The 14,020-nt window shown below is 58.3% G+C and overlaps 1 protein-coding gene across 1 annotated transcript; it reads left to right on the top strand.

The window, feature by feature from the left end:
- Positions 1–2,582: 2,582 nt before the first annotated feature.
- Aire (autoimmune regulator) lies at positions 2,583–13,567 on the top strand. The gene is made up of 14 exons (XM_020167880.2): positions 2,583–2,732; positions 2,994–3,168; positions 3,359–3,514; positions 3,882–3,956; positions 4,583–4,696; positions 6,256–6,404; positions 6,594–6,674; positions 7,739–7,854; positions 8,937–9,036; positions 9,605–9,787; positions 10,538–10,659; positions 10,744–10,846; positions 12,209–12,277; positions 13,300–13,567. Exons 1-14 carry the CDS (start codon positions 2,583–2,585, stop codon positions 13,378–13,380), a joined length of 1,674 nt encoding a protein of 557 aa, XP_020023469.2. The 3' UTR covers positions 13,381–13,567.
- The last annotated feature ends 453 nt before the right edge of the window (positions 13,568–14,020 follow it).

Raw genomic sequence — 14,020 nt, 5'->3', positions numbered from 1 at the left:
GTTTTTAATTCCCCTTTGTCATTGCCTGTGGCTGAGGCGTCCCCACCTGGGGCGTGGAATCCCCCCAAGGCTGCAGGATGCAACATTCTTTTTTTTTTTTTTTGCAGTACTGGGGCTTGAACTCAGGGCCTTCACCTTGAGCCACTCCACCAGCCCTATTTTTGTAAAGGGTTTTTTGAGGTGGGGTCTTGCGAACTATTTGCCCAGGCTGGCTTTGTACCTCGACCCTCCTGATCTCTGTCTCCTGGGTACCTGGGATTATAGATAGAGCCACCAGAACCTGGCCAAGGTACAACATTCTGACATTCTGAGAATGCTGATGCTCCAAGGAGAGGGGCACTGGTCACCCAAAGGCTGCACGATGCCCCTCTGGGGGCCTCCATGTGTGGACTCAGGAGTCTGCTGACCCATAAATTCAGTTTGTATTCTTGAGGCACTGTTCCACGTTTTTTAAAATGTTTTTAATGTTTTTTTTAAATGTTTGGGCAGTAAACATGAATCCACAGGAGATAGCAGGAAAGACCGGTGGGCAGTGGCCCTGGCTGGGGCTGGGGAGAAGATGAACCTCACAGAGGGGCAGGTCCATCTCCACGTGGGCCAAGGCTTCCCTCTGATGTCTGCAGAAGGCCACTGCCACCATGGCTCTCCCAGTCCGACACCTCAGCCACCCTCTGGCCCTGATCCTGTGCCCCTTCCCCTTTCGCCTGGCTTCCAAACTGCCAGGTACCTGCCACCTCAGCACCTGCAGGCCTCAGGGACCCGCGGGCTGGAGGCAGGAGGAGAAACCAAGTCAGGGACTAGGTGAGGAGCAGCCATCTTGAGCTCGACTCACGTGGAGATGCGCCTAACCAAACTGCCTGGCCTCCCCTCCCCTTGCACCAGGTGGCCCCAGCCTAGTGCTATCCTAACCAGGCCCCTGGCACCTGGGTCCACTCTATGGCCACTGTCCACGATGGCCCAGGCATCTTTCTAGCACAAGCCTTCCTTACCACTTCAGGCTCACAGCTTGCTGGGGACGCTGTTCCACATGTTCACATGAGAACCTCTGCTCCCCTCTCCACTCAGCTGCCTCCACGATACCATCCCCAATTTCCTCCAAGGCTCTGCCCTCCAGGCTACACCGCCCCTCAGTCTCTGCCAGCCCTCGGAAGGCTCCTGGTGTGTTCCTCTCAGCCTGTGGCCAGAACAAGAATGTCCAGTCATGGGGTTGGCTGCCTTCCTTGCACTTTTTTACTACACTGGACTTGGGGCCCTCAGTTAAATGTGTTCATTTTATAGATGAGGGACAGAGTCCTGGGAGGGCAAAGCTCAGAAGCTTCTCAGACCTTGCCCAGCGCGGTACCCACCCACCAGCACGCTGGACGGACCATCTCCTCTGTCACACTAGGACTCTCCATCTCCATCTGACTCCTACAGCTTGGGGTCTGGGATAGTGCAGGGACTCTCAGCCGAGTGGGGAGTTCCCCCGGGATGCTGAAATCGGAGTTTTGGACCCCAGGTCCTAACTCCTGGGATTCCATGTCAGGTCCAGCCACTCACCCTTATGGGCCAACTAAAGAAGCATGGTGAATGGCAGAGAAAGGAGATTTATTACACAGCCTAGGACATGCCATGGGAAGAGGCAGAGGAAGCACTCAGCCCATCTTCAGCCATCTTTAGGGTACAGACATGAGCTGTAGGTTCTATAGATTTAAGTAGGCAAAAGAAGTAGGGCCAGGGGACAAAGGTATGCATAGTTACACAGTTCCAGTCTCAGGTGTGGTGGAGTTGGTCTTTATCTCCTTCCTTGTTCTGAGAGAGGGTTCTGGAGTTGTAATCTAGAGTCATTGTCTCTGGGCAGGTGGTCCATCCTGAGGAAGCTCTGCCATTGGAGGTAATTTCTGTCCCTTGTCATGAAGATGTTATCAGTTCTGTCTTTCCTGGAATCCAAGGTGGTTGCAAGGTGACTGCAGAGAGAATGGCTTAGAGCAAAGACGGATACAAAATGGAGGAGAGATGCCAGGCTTTTCTCCTGTCTTTAATTTGTAGGCCTAAGAAAGGAGTCAGTGCTTTTCAGGAAAAGCAATTTAAGCACCTCTTACAGTGCTGCCCCAGTCTGTCTCTCCTGGGGATTTTTTATTTTGGCCACCCACAGGTGCCAGCTCACCTGAGTGGTTTTTGCCTTAGGAACAGTGTCCTCTACAGGGAGGACTAGAAGGTGTGCAGAGGACAGGAAGGCCAGCCAGCCTGGGGTTGGGGACGGGGTACAGTGGGCTGGCGGCTGAGGGAACTTCTGTGCACGGGTCTCAGGACGGCTTTCCCTTCGTGCCCTGCAGAAGCTGCCCTGATTGGCTCCTGGGCCCCCAGCCTTTGCTCCTTCCTGGTCAGGGCGGTATAACAGAGCCGCTTGCCAGGGCTCACGCAGAGTGGAGGCAAAGCGCCTCTCCCCGCGGCGGGGCCGTGGAGGTGTTGGCGCAGGTGCGTCCTGGCCCGCGGGACCCTGAGGTGGCGGGACAGACTGACAGACTGCCAGTGACTGAGGACCAGCAGGGGGCGCGCCCCGCCCAGCCCCGGGGTCCCCACAGGGCCGCGTAGGCATCCCGATGGCCGGCGAGCCCAGGGCTGGCGGAGACGCCACGCTGCGCCGGCTCCTGCGGCTGCACCGCACCGAGATCGCGGTGGCGGTGGACAGCGCCTTCCCACTGCTGCACGCCCTGGCCGACCATGATGTGGTCCCCGAGGACAAGTTCCAGGTGGGCCCCGCCCCGCCCACACTCCAGCCGGGGGTCCCCAGCCTCCCCACTCCTCTCCGCAAGCCGGGGACCTGGGCCCTTGAAGACGGTTCCAGATAAGCCCCCTCCCAGTTCCCCCCGACCCCCAATACCCCATGGCCACCCACAAGTCAGGGGTGGCCCCAGGTCAAGTGTCGGGGCAGGGTGGACCTAGTCTCCGTGGGAGCAGCAGGAGGAGGACCCGGGGTGTGGTCCCCGGACCCTGTACCACTGTTGCTGCAGGAGACGCTGCGCCTGAAGGAGAAAGAGGGCTGCCCCCAGGCCTTCCACGCCCTTCTGTCCTGGCTCCTGACCCAGGACGTGGGAGCCATCCTGGACTTCTGGAGGGTTCTCTTCAAAGACTACAACCTGGAGCGGTATAGCCGGCTACAGCCCATCCTGGACAGTTTCCCCAAAGGTGGGCCTGCGCAGGGACTGGGTCTTGACCGGCCCAAGCATGTGAGAGGCTTGGGCTGCAGGTGTAAGATGGAAGGTGTGTGAGGGGTGTTTGGGTAGCCCCTGGGTGACCCCTAGGACTTGGATTGTAAGTGGGCGGCCCGCAAGGAAAGGCTCTAAGACTGGGACCCTGCTCCTGTCCACCCCTACAGATGTGGACCTCAGCCATCCCCGCAAAGGGAGGAAGCCCCCTGCCAGCCACAAGGCCTCAGTACTGCCACCCAGACTCCCCACCAAGAGGAAGGCCCTCGAGGAGCCTCGAACCACCCCACCAGCAGCCCTGACTCCAAGGGCCACCTCCAGCCTGGGTACTCAGTGGGAGGAGCCAGCCAGAGTCACAGGTCTCCCAATGACCCTCCTCTCCCCTACTGACCCAAGGAGCTTCTGTCCCACCAGACAGATACAGAGCCAGCCTAACCTGGTTGCAGAGGCCCCTCTGGGGATCAAAAGGCACACTGGACAGGCTGTCGGCCCTTGGCTGCTTTCTACCCTCAGGCAGAATTCCCTGGGTCACCACCCAGGGAGTGGTTTCTTTCCTTTTTACTACTGAGGGAAATAGCCCAGCACCTAATCCACACCCCCCAACTCTCCCCCATCCTCCTCCCCCACACACACCAGGCCCACCAGCCCTAGCCAGGAGAGGAGGCCCCAGCTGCCTCTAGCTCCCCCTTGCAGGGTCCCAACCGAAGGCCAAGCCCCTCAAGAAGCCAGAGGGCAACCTGGAGCCGCAGCGCCTCCCACTGGGGAATGGTGAGTGAGGCTAGGGGCTCAGGGTTGAAGGGCCTGTCCCTGGAGTTGGGGCCCTGCTGGTCTGAAGTGTCAACCCACAGCCTCAGTTGGTTGGCCAAACCTGGGAAAGAGTAGGTGCCTTCGGTCTAAATGTATCCTTGCCAGTCATGCTGCCTACCAGGGCACACTGTTCCAGGGGCCTCCTCCCAGGCCTCCTATCTCTGCCCATCCTTCAGGGTCAGCCCACACGCCTCATCCATGAGAAGGCCATCCTTGTCCCTTAGCTGAAGTTTACCTGCCTCCTCCCCCTTCCCAGGGCACCTGACTCCATAGGTGCTCACTGGGATTTGCCCAGAGGTAGGCCTAGTAGCTCCGAGATCCCAGCACTACACAGGGACCATGTCATCGGGGCTAGTCATTGTCCTCAGCTCTGCTGAGCTCCCACACACCTGCACTTCTGCATGTACATATGTGCACACATGGACACCCACACTTGCAGCCTGTCCTGCCTGGAACGAAAGGAGGATTCTGCAGCCCAGGCACAGCCTGCACCTGTCCGGTCACCATCCCCTTCTGCGGGGGTGGAATAGGGGCTCAGGAGCCATCTTCCCAATTGATGGCCCCCACTTGGGTGGTCCCTTCCCCAGGAATTCAGACCATGTCAGCTTCGGTCCAGAGAGCTGTGGCCGTGTCCTCTGGGGACATGCCAGGAACCCGTGGGGCTGTGGAGGGGATCCTCATCCAGCAGGTGTTTGAGTCAGGTAGATGCATGGGGGACAGGGAGGGCTACCCAGATCCCCAGGATGGAAGGTGGTGGCCCCAAAGCAGATGTGGCTGAAGTGGAGGTGGCCAGCCTTCTGCATGTGCTTCTGCTGGCTTTGGAGCAGAAGGGAGGACACCGAGGACTTCCCTGAGCAGGGGAACTTATACCAGGCCAATGGTCCCTGCCCACATCCCAGCATGGATGCCCACCTCCTCCACGTGGGTGGGTGCTGCTGGGTCACAGGTCATATTCTTTCTGTGCTCTGATTCTCCTGGGACCCACACTCTCCCCGCAGAACAGCCTGCCCAACTTCTTTGTCCTGTCCTCATTGTTAGCCTCCTATGAGGAGGCAGTCCCCTCATACCTTGGATAGCCTCCTCCCACAAGCCCCAGGAGGTCAACCTACTGGCTGGGGCAGCCACAGACCACATGAGGTCACCCATATCATATGACCAGAACATAGTGGGGCCCACTGGGGGCAGAGCCCCCAGCTATCAGATCATTCGCTCCACGGCATGTTCTCTGTGCTGGACACTGGCCAAGGACAGCCAGGACAGCCTTGGGAGCTGATGCAGTCCCAGTTTCAGGGGTGGTACCAAGAACCCTGTATGAGCATCCTAGGTCTGTTAAAACAAATTACCATAGACCAGATGTGGACAGGGCCACTTCCCTTTGGAGGCTCCAGGGAGGGTCCTTCCTGCCTACCCTTCACCTGGTGCTGCCTACAATCCCTGTTCCCAAGCTGTGACTGTGTCACTCATCACTCCAGTGTTTGCCTTGTCTTCACATGACATCTCCTGTTGTCGCTCTGACTTTTCTCTCTCTTGTTTTTTTTTTTTGGTGGGGTTTGAACTCAGGATTTTGTGCTTACAAAGCAGGCAGTCTACCATTTGAGCCACACCTCCAGCCCATTTTGCTCTGATTATTTTGGACATGGGGTCTCGCAAACTGTTTGCCCAGGCTGGCCTCAGACCACGATCCTCCTGATCTCAGCCTCCCAAGTAGCTAGGATTGAACCACCAGTGTGAACCACAGGCATGAACCACCCATGCCCAGCTTGTTCTCTCCTCTTTTTTTTTTTCAGTACTGAGGCTTGAACTCAAGGCCTTCACCTTGAGCCACTCCACCAGCCCTATTTTTGTGAAGGGTTTTTCCAGATAGGGTCTTAACTATTTGCCCTGCCTGGGTAGCTAGGATTACAGGCATGAGCCACCAGCGCCTGGCTTGTCCTCTTCTCTTTATGTGAGGACACTAGTCATTGAATTTAGGTTCCAGTATGACCTCCTCTTAACCGATTACATCTACAAAGGCTCTATTTCCAAATAGGTCCTGTTCTAAGGTGCTGGGTGGGCATGAATTTTGGGGGACGCTGTTCATTCTGATTACACTCCCCACAGAGAATGCTTTTCTGTGTCAGGTACCTATGGGGGTGGAGGACTGGCAGGCTGTAGGAGATGCAGACTGGGAAGTGTAGACTGTTTGCCAGACTCCCCAGTGGCAGACCAGGGCCTGTGAGAGGCTAGTGAGCCCAGGGGTCCAGTCTGCATCTCCTCCCAGGGAGCTCCAAGAAGTGCATTCAGGTTGGGGGGGAGTTTTATACCCCCAGCAAGTTTGAAGACCCAGGCAGCAGTACAAAGAACAAGACCCGAAGCAGCAGTGCTCTGAAGCCTCTGGTCCGAGCTAAGGGAGCCCAGAGTGCTGCCTCTGTAAGTACCAGACACATCCCTGGGGAGGTGAGGCCCCGGGCATGCTTATCCCCTCCACACACAGCACTGCGTCTGGGTAAGGAGCTCTGTGGGGGCCAGGAGGCTGCTGCTGAAGGGCACCTGTCACCAGGGGCCACATGGACCCCTCGGTGCAGGCTCCCTCTAGTACGACTCTCTTCTCTCTCACAGGGTGGAGGTGAGCAGAAAGTAGACCAGCAGGGCAGGGTTCCTATCCATCCAGCCCTCCCCAGCGAGCCCCAGCTACACCAGGTAATGCCCCAGCCCACGAGAGGAGCCCTACTCACCTCACCACCCTCCTGGTGGGTCCTTCTGTGGCCTTCGCCTGTTGTCCTGGACACTTAGGTGCTTGGAGCACAGAGGTCTGAGCCTGTGCCCATGGGGCAGAGCTCCTCTTCCTCATCCTTCCTGCCTCCCACTCTTCCTATCAGTACTTTTTTCCTGGTAATACACAATTGAGAAGTACAACAAAGTTAGAGAAAGTGAGGGCCCCCCCGGCTTCCGAAACCATGCCTTTGGCACAGGCTGTATTCAAGGCATCTCTCAGCTGAGCCATGGGGGAAGTTAGAGCTTGATTCTCCAGCACTGTCTCTTAAGGAGGTATGTGACTGTGTCTGCAGACATGGATGCCGACCCCTCGTTGCCCTAGGCACCTGGGACAGACAAGGCCCAGTCTTGCCCTGCTCTACAAAAGTACTGCCCTGGCTGCTGAGGGTCCAGGGACAGGTTGCCATAAGGGTGATGGTTGCTGTACAGAGCCAGTCCAGCCTGGCACTCTGGGGGCTTCTGGAGGAGGTGGTGTTCAGACCTCTGAGGATAGATGACTACTATCCAGGCAAAGGCACCAGGAGGGTGGAGCCTCAGGGTGGGGCAGCATGTGTCTGGAGCTGGTAGGAGACACCATGACCCAACTGGCTGTTGCCCTGGGAGGAAGGGCAGCCTAAGTGTGGGATGCTGTCTAGAGGGACACCTGGAACCCAGAACTTCTTTCCGTGTGGGATGGCTCCAGGGCTGGTGGAGTGGCTCAAGTGGTTAGAGTGCCTGCCTAGCAAGCATGAGGCCCTAAATTCAAACCCCAGTGCCACCAAACAAATAAACAAACAAGAACAAGTGGGATGGCTCCAGTAGGTCCGAATTGGGGACTACAGCCTTGGAGATGGTTGTCAGGCAGGGACCAGCAGCAGGGCAGGGAGGGCCCTTGGGAGCAAGGTGTCTGGAGATGAACCACTGCAAGTGGAGCCCTTCTGGGGAGGGGGCTCTCGGGGAGGCACCATGCCTCATTCCAGGGTCTACATGGGCCCCTCTCGCCTGGTCAGAAGAATGAGGACGAGTGTGCCGTGTGCCGGGATGGTGGGGAACTCATCTGCTGTGATGGCTGTCCCCGGGCTTTCCACCTGGCCTGCCTGTCCCCTCCACTGCGGGAGATCCCCAGGTGAGCTACATGCCCCTCACCTGCTCACCACTTCTGCTGAGGCCACCCCGACTCATGCACAGCCACCTGATGACCCTGAACTGAAGGCTTCCAGAGGCTCTGGACGCTCGGATGGGGAAATAGGACCCTTCTGTGAGTGGCCTTGGTTCAGGGCAGGGCTGTGGGGCAGGGCTGGATTCTCCCACCATGTCGTCTGCCTCCCACCCAGCCATACTGCCAGCTCAGACCAGCAGGGCCCTTGAAGGCAGCAATGTAGCACAGAGTCCCCAAGGCAAGGTGGCCATACTGTCCCGACTTGCCCCAGGTCCTCAGCCCAAACTCCCACAGGTATCTCATATCTCCAAGTCCACCAAAGTCCTATTCCCAGATAGGTCTGGGGAACATAGAGGCCACAGAGCTGCACCCCCTCTTACCCCCCAAGGCTGGTGGGTGTCACTGATGAGTGCACAGGACCCTATCTTCTTTGGGCATGAGGCCTTCTCAGTTCACATCCTAGTGTGCACCCCTCTGCCCCCAGCCTACTGGGCAGCCTGTGGGAGGAGGGGTCCAGGCTCTGCCTCTTGCCTCCTGTGTGGTCTTTACCAGGTCTCTCTGAGCCTCATTCCTCCATCCCTGACATGAAGGTCTCTGCCAGGCTCCTTCTCAGTCCCTCCTACCACTGCTTGTCCTTCTTTCCTCCTCTCCCCACTGACCTTGACCCTCTCCCATTCTGCTGGACACCATTCCCCTTGGAAATGTGAGTGGCTCACAGGGCAGAAACAGCCCAGCTGAGGAAGGGCCCGCAGGCACAGGCCACTGAGGATTACCAGCAGGGGGACTTCTTGAGGCTCCTTAGGGATGCACTCAGGGGACACTGACCACACTGGCCAGGGCCACCTCACCAGGGATAAATATCCACATTCTGGGATCTCCTGCTGACTGGCCCTCTGGCTCGGCCCACTTTCCTGTCTGGCCTTGGTTTTCCTATCAGTGAAAAGACTCGGGGGGGGGGGGGTGCTCTCCAGCTCCTCTACCTTGAGGGTCTGGGAGTCTGTGATCTCTGCTTTGTCCTGCATTCCTGTGACTGGTGACAACACATTCAGTGGCACCTGGAGGTGCTCCTGCTGCCTCCAGGGGAGACTCCAGCAGGGCCTGCCCCGGGCTGAGGAGCCCCGGCCTCCCGAGCCACCTGCGGAGACCCCGGTATGCTCAGGCTGAATCACCCCTCCTTCCCTCTGCCCCTCCTCAGTCCTACCTCCTGACCACTCCTGTGGGTTGGGCCTGACCCAGCCATGAGACTGTCCAGCTCCCAGCTTGAGCAGCTGGATTTTCTGTAGTCCAGGCTTTCCATGAATTTCCTAGGCCTAGGGACCTGAGAAACTGCCCTTATAACGTCTCCATCCTCGCTGCTCGGATAGGGCCTTGGCTCTGTTGGCCTGACACTGGCTGCACTGTGATCCCTATATTGTCTAAAAGGGTTTGAAGCTCTGTTGCAGAAAGACATGAGGACCACTACACATACTCTGTGATATGCCCAGTGTTTACTCTGACAGGCCCCAAGGGCACAGGGTACCCCATTCTTACATGGGACAGGGCCAAAGGAAGACCTTGTTGAGGGCCACAGAGCCAGGAATTGCACTTAGCCATGCTGACTCCAAGCCCCAGCGTAGAATCCCTCTAGGTTCATGGCTGTTATGGTTGCTGACTATAGCAACCACGGTACTGGGTGGGTGTCCTGTGACCCTTTTGAGTATAGATTCTTGGGTTCCAGGTCCTCCTAGGACTGAGGTCAGCAGGAGAGGAGGTGAGAAACCTGCCCAGAGAGCCCCCAGCCAGCATGGACCCTGCTCTCACCTACACGCACCTGCTAGCTCCACCTTCCACAGCCCCTCTGCCCGTGCTAGAGCCTTCAGCCCTGCGTCCTCTGCTGAGTGCTGGCCCTGAGGGGCAGAAGGTGAGTAAGGGTGGGGGTCCCAGGGGTCAAGATGCTGTCTTCAGGAAGCTCAGAACCTTCTAGGTTGGGCAGTTGGGTGAACTGGAAAGAGGACAGAATTGGAAAGCCAGTTATGACAGGGAAGGGGCCAGAACCTCCACTGAAGCTGGGGAGAAAGGCTAGGGATTAGACAGGGGTCCAGAGTCAGGGGAGGCTTCTGCCAGGAGGAGCGGGACTGGCTAAGGAGAGGGCAAGGGTGACGAGGCACAAGCTGTGAGCTGTGAGGAGAGCACCCAGAGGTGGGGCTGAGGGGCAGCCCTGGAGGGGGAGCACCCAGAGGTGGGGCTGGGCTACTGGATGGCTTTCAGCTGAAGGATACATTTGCTCATCTCTCCCCAAACCCCAGCTCAGGAACCGGGGCATTACCCATGGGGAGGTAGGACAATAAAGGGGACATGGCCAGCAAGTCCAGAACCGCACCCCATTAGCCCCCCCACCCCAATTCCCCAGCACGTCGGGCCTCCTCTAGGGCTGAGCAGTGTGTGGGGAGGGACTAGAAAAGCCCCGAAGGCTGGCTCTGTGGGCTGCGGAGCGAAGGTGCTCTGGGTGCTGCCCTCAGGCACCCGCAGGACTCATTCCCTCGGGCGCGAAGCGCACCCGTGCGGTTTCTCACGCGCGTCCCGGTCTGCCGCGGGCCGGAGGGTGCAGAGGGCGCAAGTTGGGTCACAGAACCCCCGCTCCCCGTCACCATTCGCTCTCCCCCTCCTGCAGGGCCAGGCGCCGGGCGCGCGGTGCGGTGTGTGCGGGGACGGCGCGGACGCGCTGCGGTGCGCGCACTGCGCCGCCGCCTTCCACTGGCGCTGCCACTTCCCGGCGGGCACGGTCCGTCCCGGGTGAGTGGAGTGGCCAGGGCAGCTGCGAGGGCTGGGGAGGAAAGGCCACTCCGGACCCGCCCAAGCCTCTCCGCTCCCTGCTAGGACCGGCCTGAGCTGCAAGTCCTGCTCGGGAGACGCGGCCCCGGCCCCCCGGGAGGGAGCGCCCGTCCTCAGCCCCGCGCGTCCCGCCCCCGGGCCTGCCAAGGTCAGTGCTGCGCGGGTGAGGCCGTGGGAGCCCGAGTGGGATGGGGTGAGGGGAGCGGATCTCAGCGACTCCGGCGCCAGATTCCCGGGTTTGTGTGGCATCCACTGGCCACTGGCCATGTGTTCGTCATTTTTATAAAATGCTTTTCAAAGCCGGGCACGGGTGGCTCACAGCCGATAATCCTAGCTACTCAGGAGGCAGAGATCAGGAGGATCGCAGTTTGAAGCCAGCCCGAGTAAATAGTGCACGAGACCCTATCTCAAGACCTTATCTGAAAAACCCTGTCACAAAAAATTGGGCTGGCGGACTGCTTGGCAGTGGTGCCTAGCAAAGGCGAGGTTCCCCCCAAAATATTTTGATAATTTAAATCCACTTAGAAAGGAAACACCCTGATAGTAGCTATGAAACCACTGCTTGATGCAGGCTTTCTCACCGGCCCCTAAGAGCTAATGGAGCAGCAGGCCCTGGACAGCCCCAGGGTGGTGAGGGGCAAGGGAGAAGGCTGCAGGCTGGGGGTGAGTGAACCCTGCTGGCCAGTGCTGACCCCCTCAATGATCTGTCCCTTAGTCCTCGATGGAGTTAAGGCTGTCCACCCCCATTCTGCAGCCAGGGCCCTAAGTCCAGCCTGCCACAGTGCTCACACTTCTCAGATGAGCTGTCAGAGAGCAGTACTGTGTGACCGGTACAAGCGCATCAGGCGTCATGGGAAAAAGTGGCAGCTCCCTAGTGTAATCGCTGGCCACGAGCTCACGGGAGCCAGTGGTGTGGCCCACACCTGCCCAGTCCCACTTCTCATCCTAGAAGTCTCTCTCATCTCACCCATCTGCTCCTGTGTGTCCAGAGGCCCAGCCAAGTCTGCTCAGATGCCTTTGTGGGCCCCTCCCATCAGGTGGACCCCAGGATGGCTCCACTCAGCCACCCAGGGCCAGCCTTGCCTCTCAGTGCCTGGGACTTGGCAATTTTAAGCCACAAACCCAGCAACTTCACACAATTCCTCACCACATGGTCTTCTCCTCCTCCTAACCCATGAGCCTGGGGACGGCTGGGGCCTTATCCCCCGTGAGACCTGGAGTGCTTACAGGGGGCCAACTGGCTGGTGCTGGGCCCAGCATCTTCCTCTCGAGGCCTCAGGTCTCCGTCCATGGTGTGGTCCTCCTATAGTTCTCCAAGACCCCTCCTCTCCCCAGAGAGCCACAGGCAATGGCAGGGGGGTTAGGAAGTCTGAGCTCACTCACACCTCGCTCTGTCTGTGCCACTGCCTGAGGAGCTGGGTGTCAGAGTCTGGGTTCTGCCTTTGTGGGGAGTCCTACCTCTCTGTCTCCAGTGGCTTTGGGGTTGAGTAGCTTCCCTTCTGGGTTCCAGGTGGGGGATGACTCTACTGGCCATGAGCCCGTTCTGCACAGGGATGACCTGGAGTCCCTCCTGAGTGAGGTAATGTGTCATTGGGCCTGGATCTATGCGCTCTGCGCCCCCATTGCCCCATGCCAGCTTGCAGTCAGGCACATTTGGGGCACACTGAACCTTGCAGGTATGGGGACCAGTGCCATCACTGCTCCCACAGCTGCTCCACACGGGGGCGCCGGGCTAGAGGTGAGATGAACAGCCCCCCTCTTAGCAGCTCCCCCTCCCCAGTTCTAAGGGCCTGGTTGCAGGAGGCTGGCTGCTCACAGAACCAGGGGAGCTCAAGACCACGACTTTCTCTGAGGAGTGGGGAAGTCCCTGTACCCCTTGTCCCTCAAGGACCTTTCACTTGCCCCTCCCGACTCAGACTGTGAACCTCAAGATGGACAGGTGGACTTGCCAGGAGGAAGTGTGGCTTTCAGGGGCCCCATCTTTTGATAGAAGACAAACTCTTCCAGCCATTCCCATACCCCAGGTAGCCAGTGTGTCCCTCCTCAGTGTTCACATGGCACTTCAGGGGCCCAACTGACTATATCATGGGCAGATCCGGGACAGTACAGATGTGTCATTGCTCTGGGAGGGGGCAGCTATTTGGAGAAATGAGGGATCTCCCCAGGACTACCCAATCCTATTGGAGTGTCAGGTCCTGAGCAGAAGGAGCTGGCCCTGACTAACCACCAGGAAAGAAGCCACCAAGAAGCAGAACAGCTGTGGTGGCTGTACTGGGGCTTACAGGACACTATGAAGGAACACTGGACAAGGAGTCCTCCCATGGGCTGGTGGAGTGGCTTAAGTGGTAGAGCTAGCAAGTGTGAGGCCCTGAGTTAAGCCCCAGTACTGCCAAAAAAAAAAAAAAAATCCCAAACAAAAACCACAGAAGGAATCATCCCCTGACTGGCGTGTCCTATGGCGCCTTGGGCCCCAGTTCCCCACCTTTGAACTCGAGGGTCAGGTGGAGAGGTGCCCTCACATCGGTCAGCTCACAGTCCTGTGGATGTGTGCAAGATGGGCACTGTCTCCCTGGAGGCCCTGGCCGATGTCGTCTCTTGCAGCACTCCTTCGATGGCATCCTTCAGTGGGCCATCCAGAACGTGACTCGTCCGCTGGCCGAAGCACCGCCCTTCTCCTCCTGACCCTGGATGGGACAACCCAGAGCCAACTCCCCGTCTCCACGTGGGTGGACCATAGCGGTGCTAGTCACCTCACACCCATGGTGACTCTGTTCTGAGGACCCAAGGGACATGTTCCCTTACCCTGGCAGCTGGGCCGGGTTAGGACCAAGAGTTCCAAGTGTTGTCAGTGCTTGGCTGGCAGACAAACCCAGCCATCATATGTCTTGAAATTAAAATCACTTCTGTAGTACTGAGAGATGCTCTGCACTGGGTTTTTGTTTCAAGGTCTGTACCCCTAGCATGTCAAGCTAGACTGTGCTCGCCGGGAAGTATTCACTGTCACAGGAAGAGGGACTCTCATATGTGAACGGTGCTCTGTGCCCCTGGAACAAAGTCCAGGCCCTTGCTGCGGCCCCCAGAGACCTGTGTGGCCTGGTCTCATCTCCACCCCTGCCTGAGTCCCCCTCATGGTGCCCCTTCCCTCCAGCTTGGCTTCTTCAAATAGCCAAGCTCTATCTAACCCCAGGGCCTTTGCATGGGCTGTTCTCTTGGGTTAGAATTTCCTTCCCTTGCCAGGCACACACCTGTAATCCCAACACTTGTGACTCTGAGGCAGGAGAATTGAGAGTTTGAGGCTTGCCTTGGCTGCAAAGAGAAGAAA

This window comes from Castor canadensis, chromosome 5 (genome assembly GCF_047511655.1).
Source record: "Castor canadensis chromosome 5, mCasCan1.hap1v2, whole genome shotgun sequence".
Taxonomy (NCBI): Eukaryota; Metazoa; Chordata; class Mammalia; order Rodentia; family Castoridae; genus Castor; species Castor canadensis.
This window is presented reverse-complemented; position numbering and strand designations above follow the sequence as displayed.

Excerpts from the sequence above, each read along its gene's own strand:
- Aire (XM_020167880.2), top strand. The coding sequence starts at position 2,583 with ATGGCCGGCGAGCCCAGGGCTGGCGGAGACGCCACGCTGCGCCGGCTC. Across the intron at positions 3,957-4,582 it reads GCGCCTCCCACTGGGGAATG|GAATTCAGACCATGTCAGCT; the intron begins GTGAGTGAGGCT and ends TCCCTTCCCCAG. Across the intron at positions 6,675-7,738 it reads GCGAGCCCCAGCTACACCAG|AAGAATGAGGACGAGTGTGC; the intron begins GTAATGCCCCAG and ends TCGCCTGGTCAG.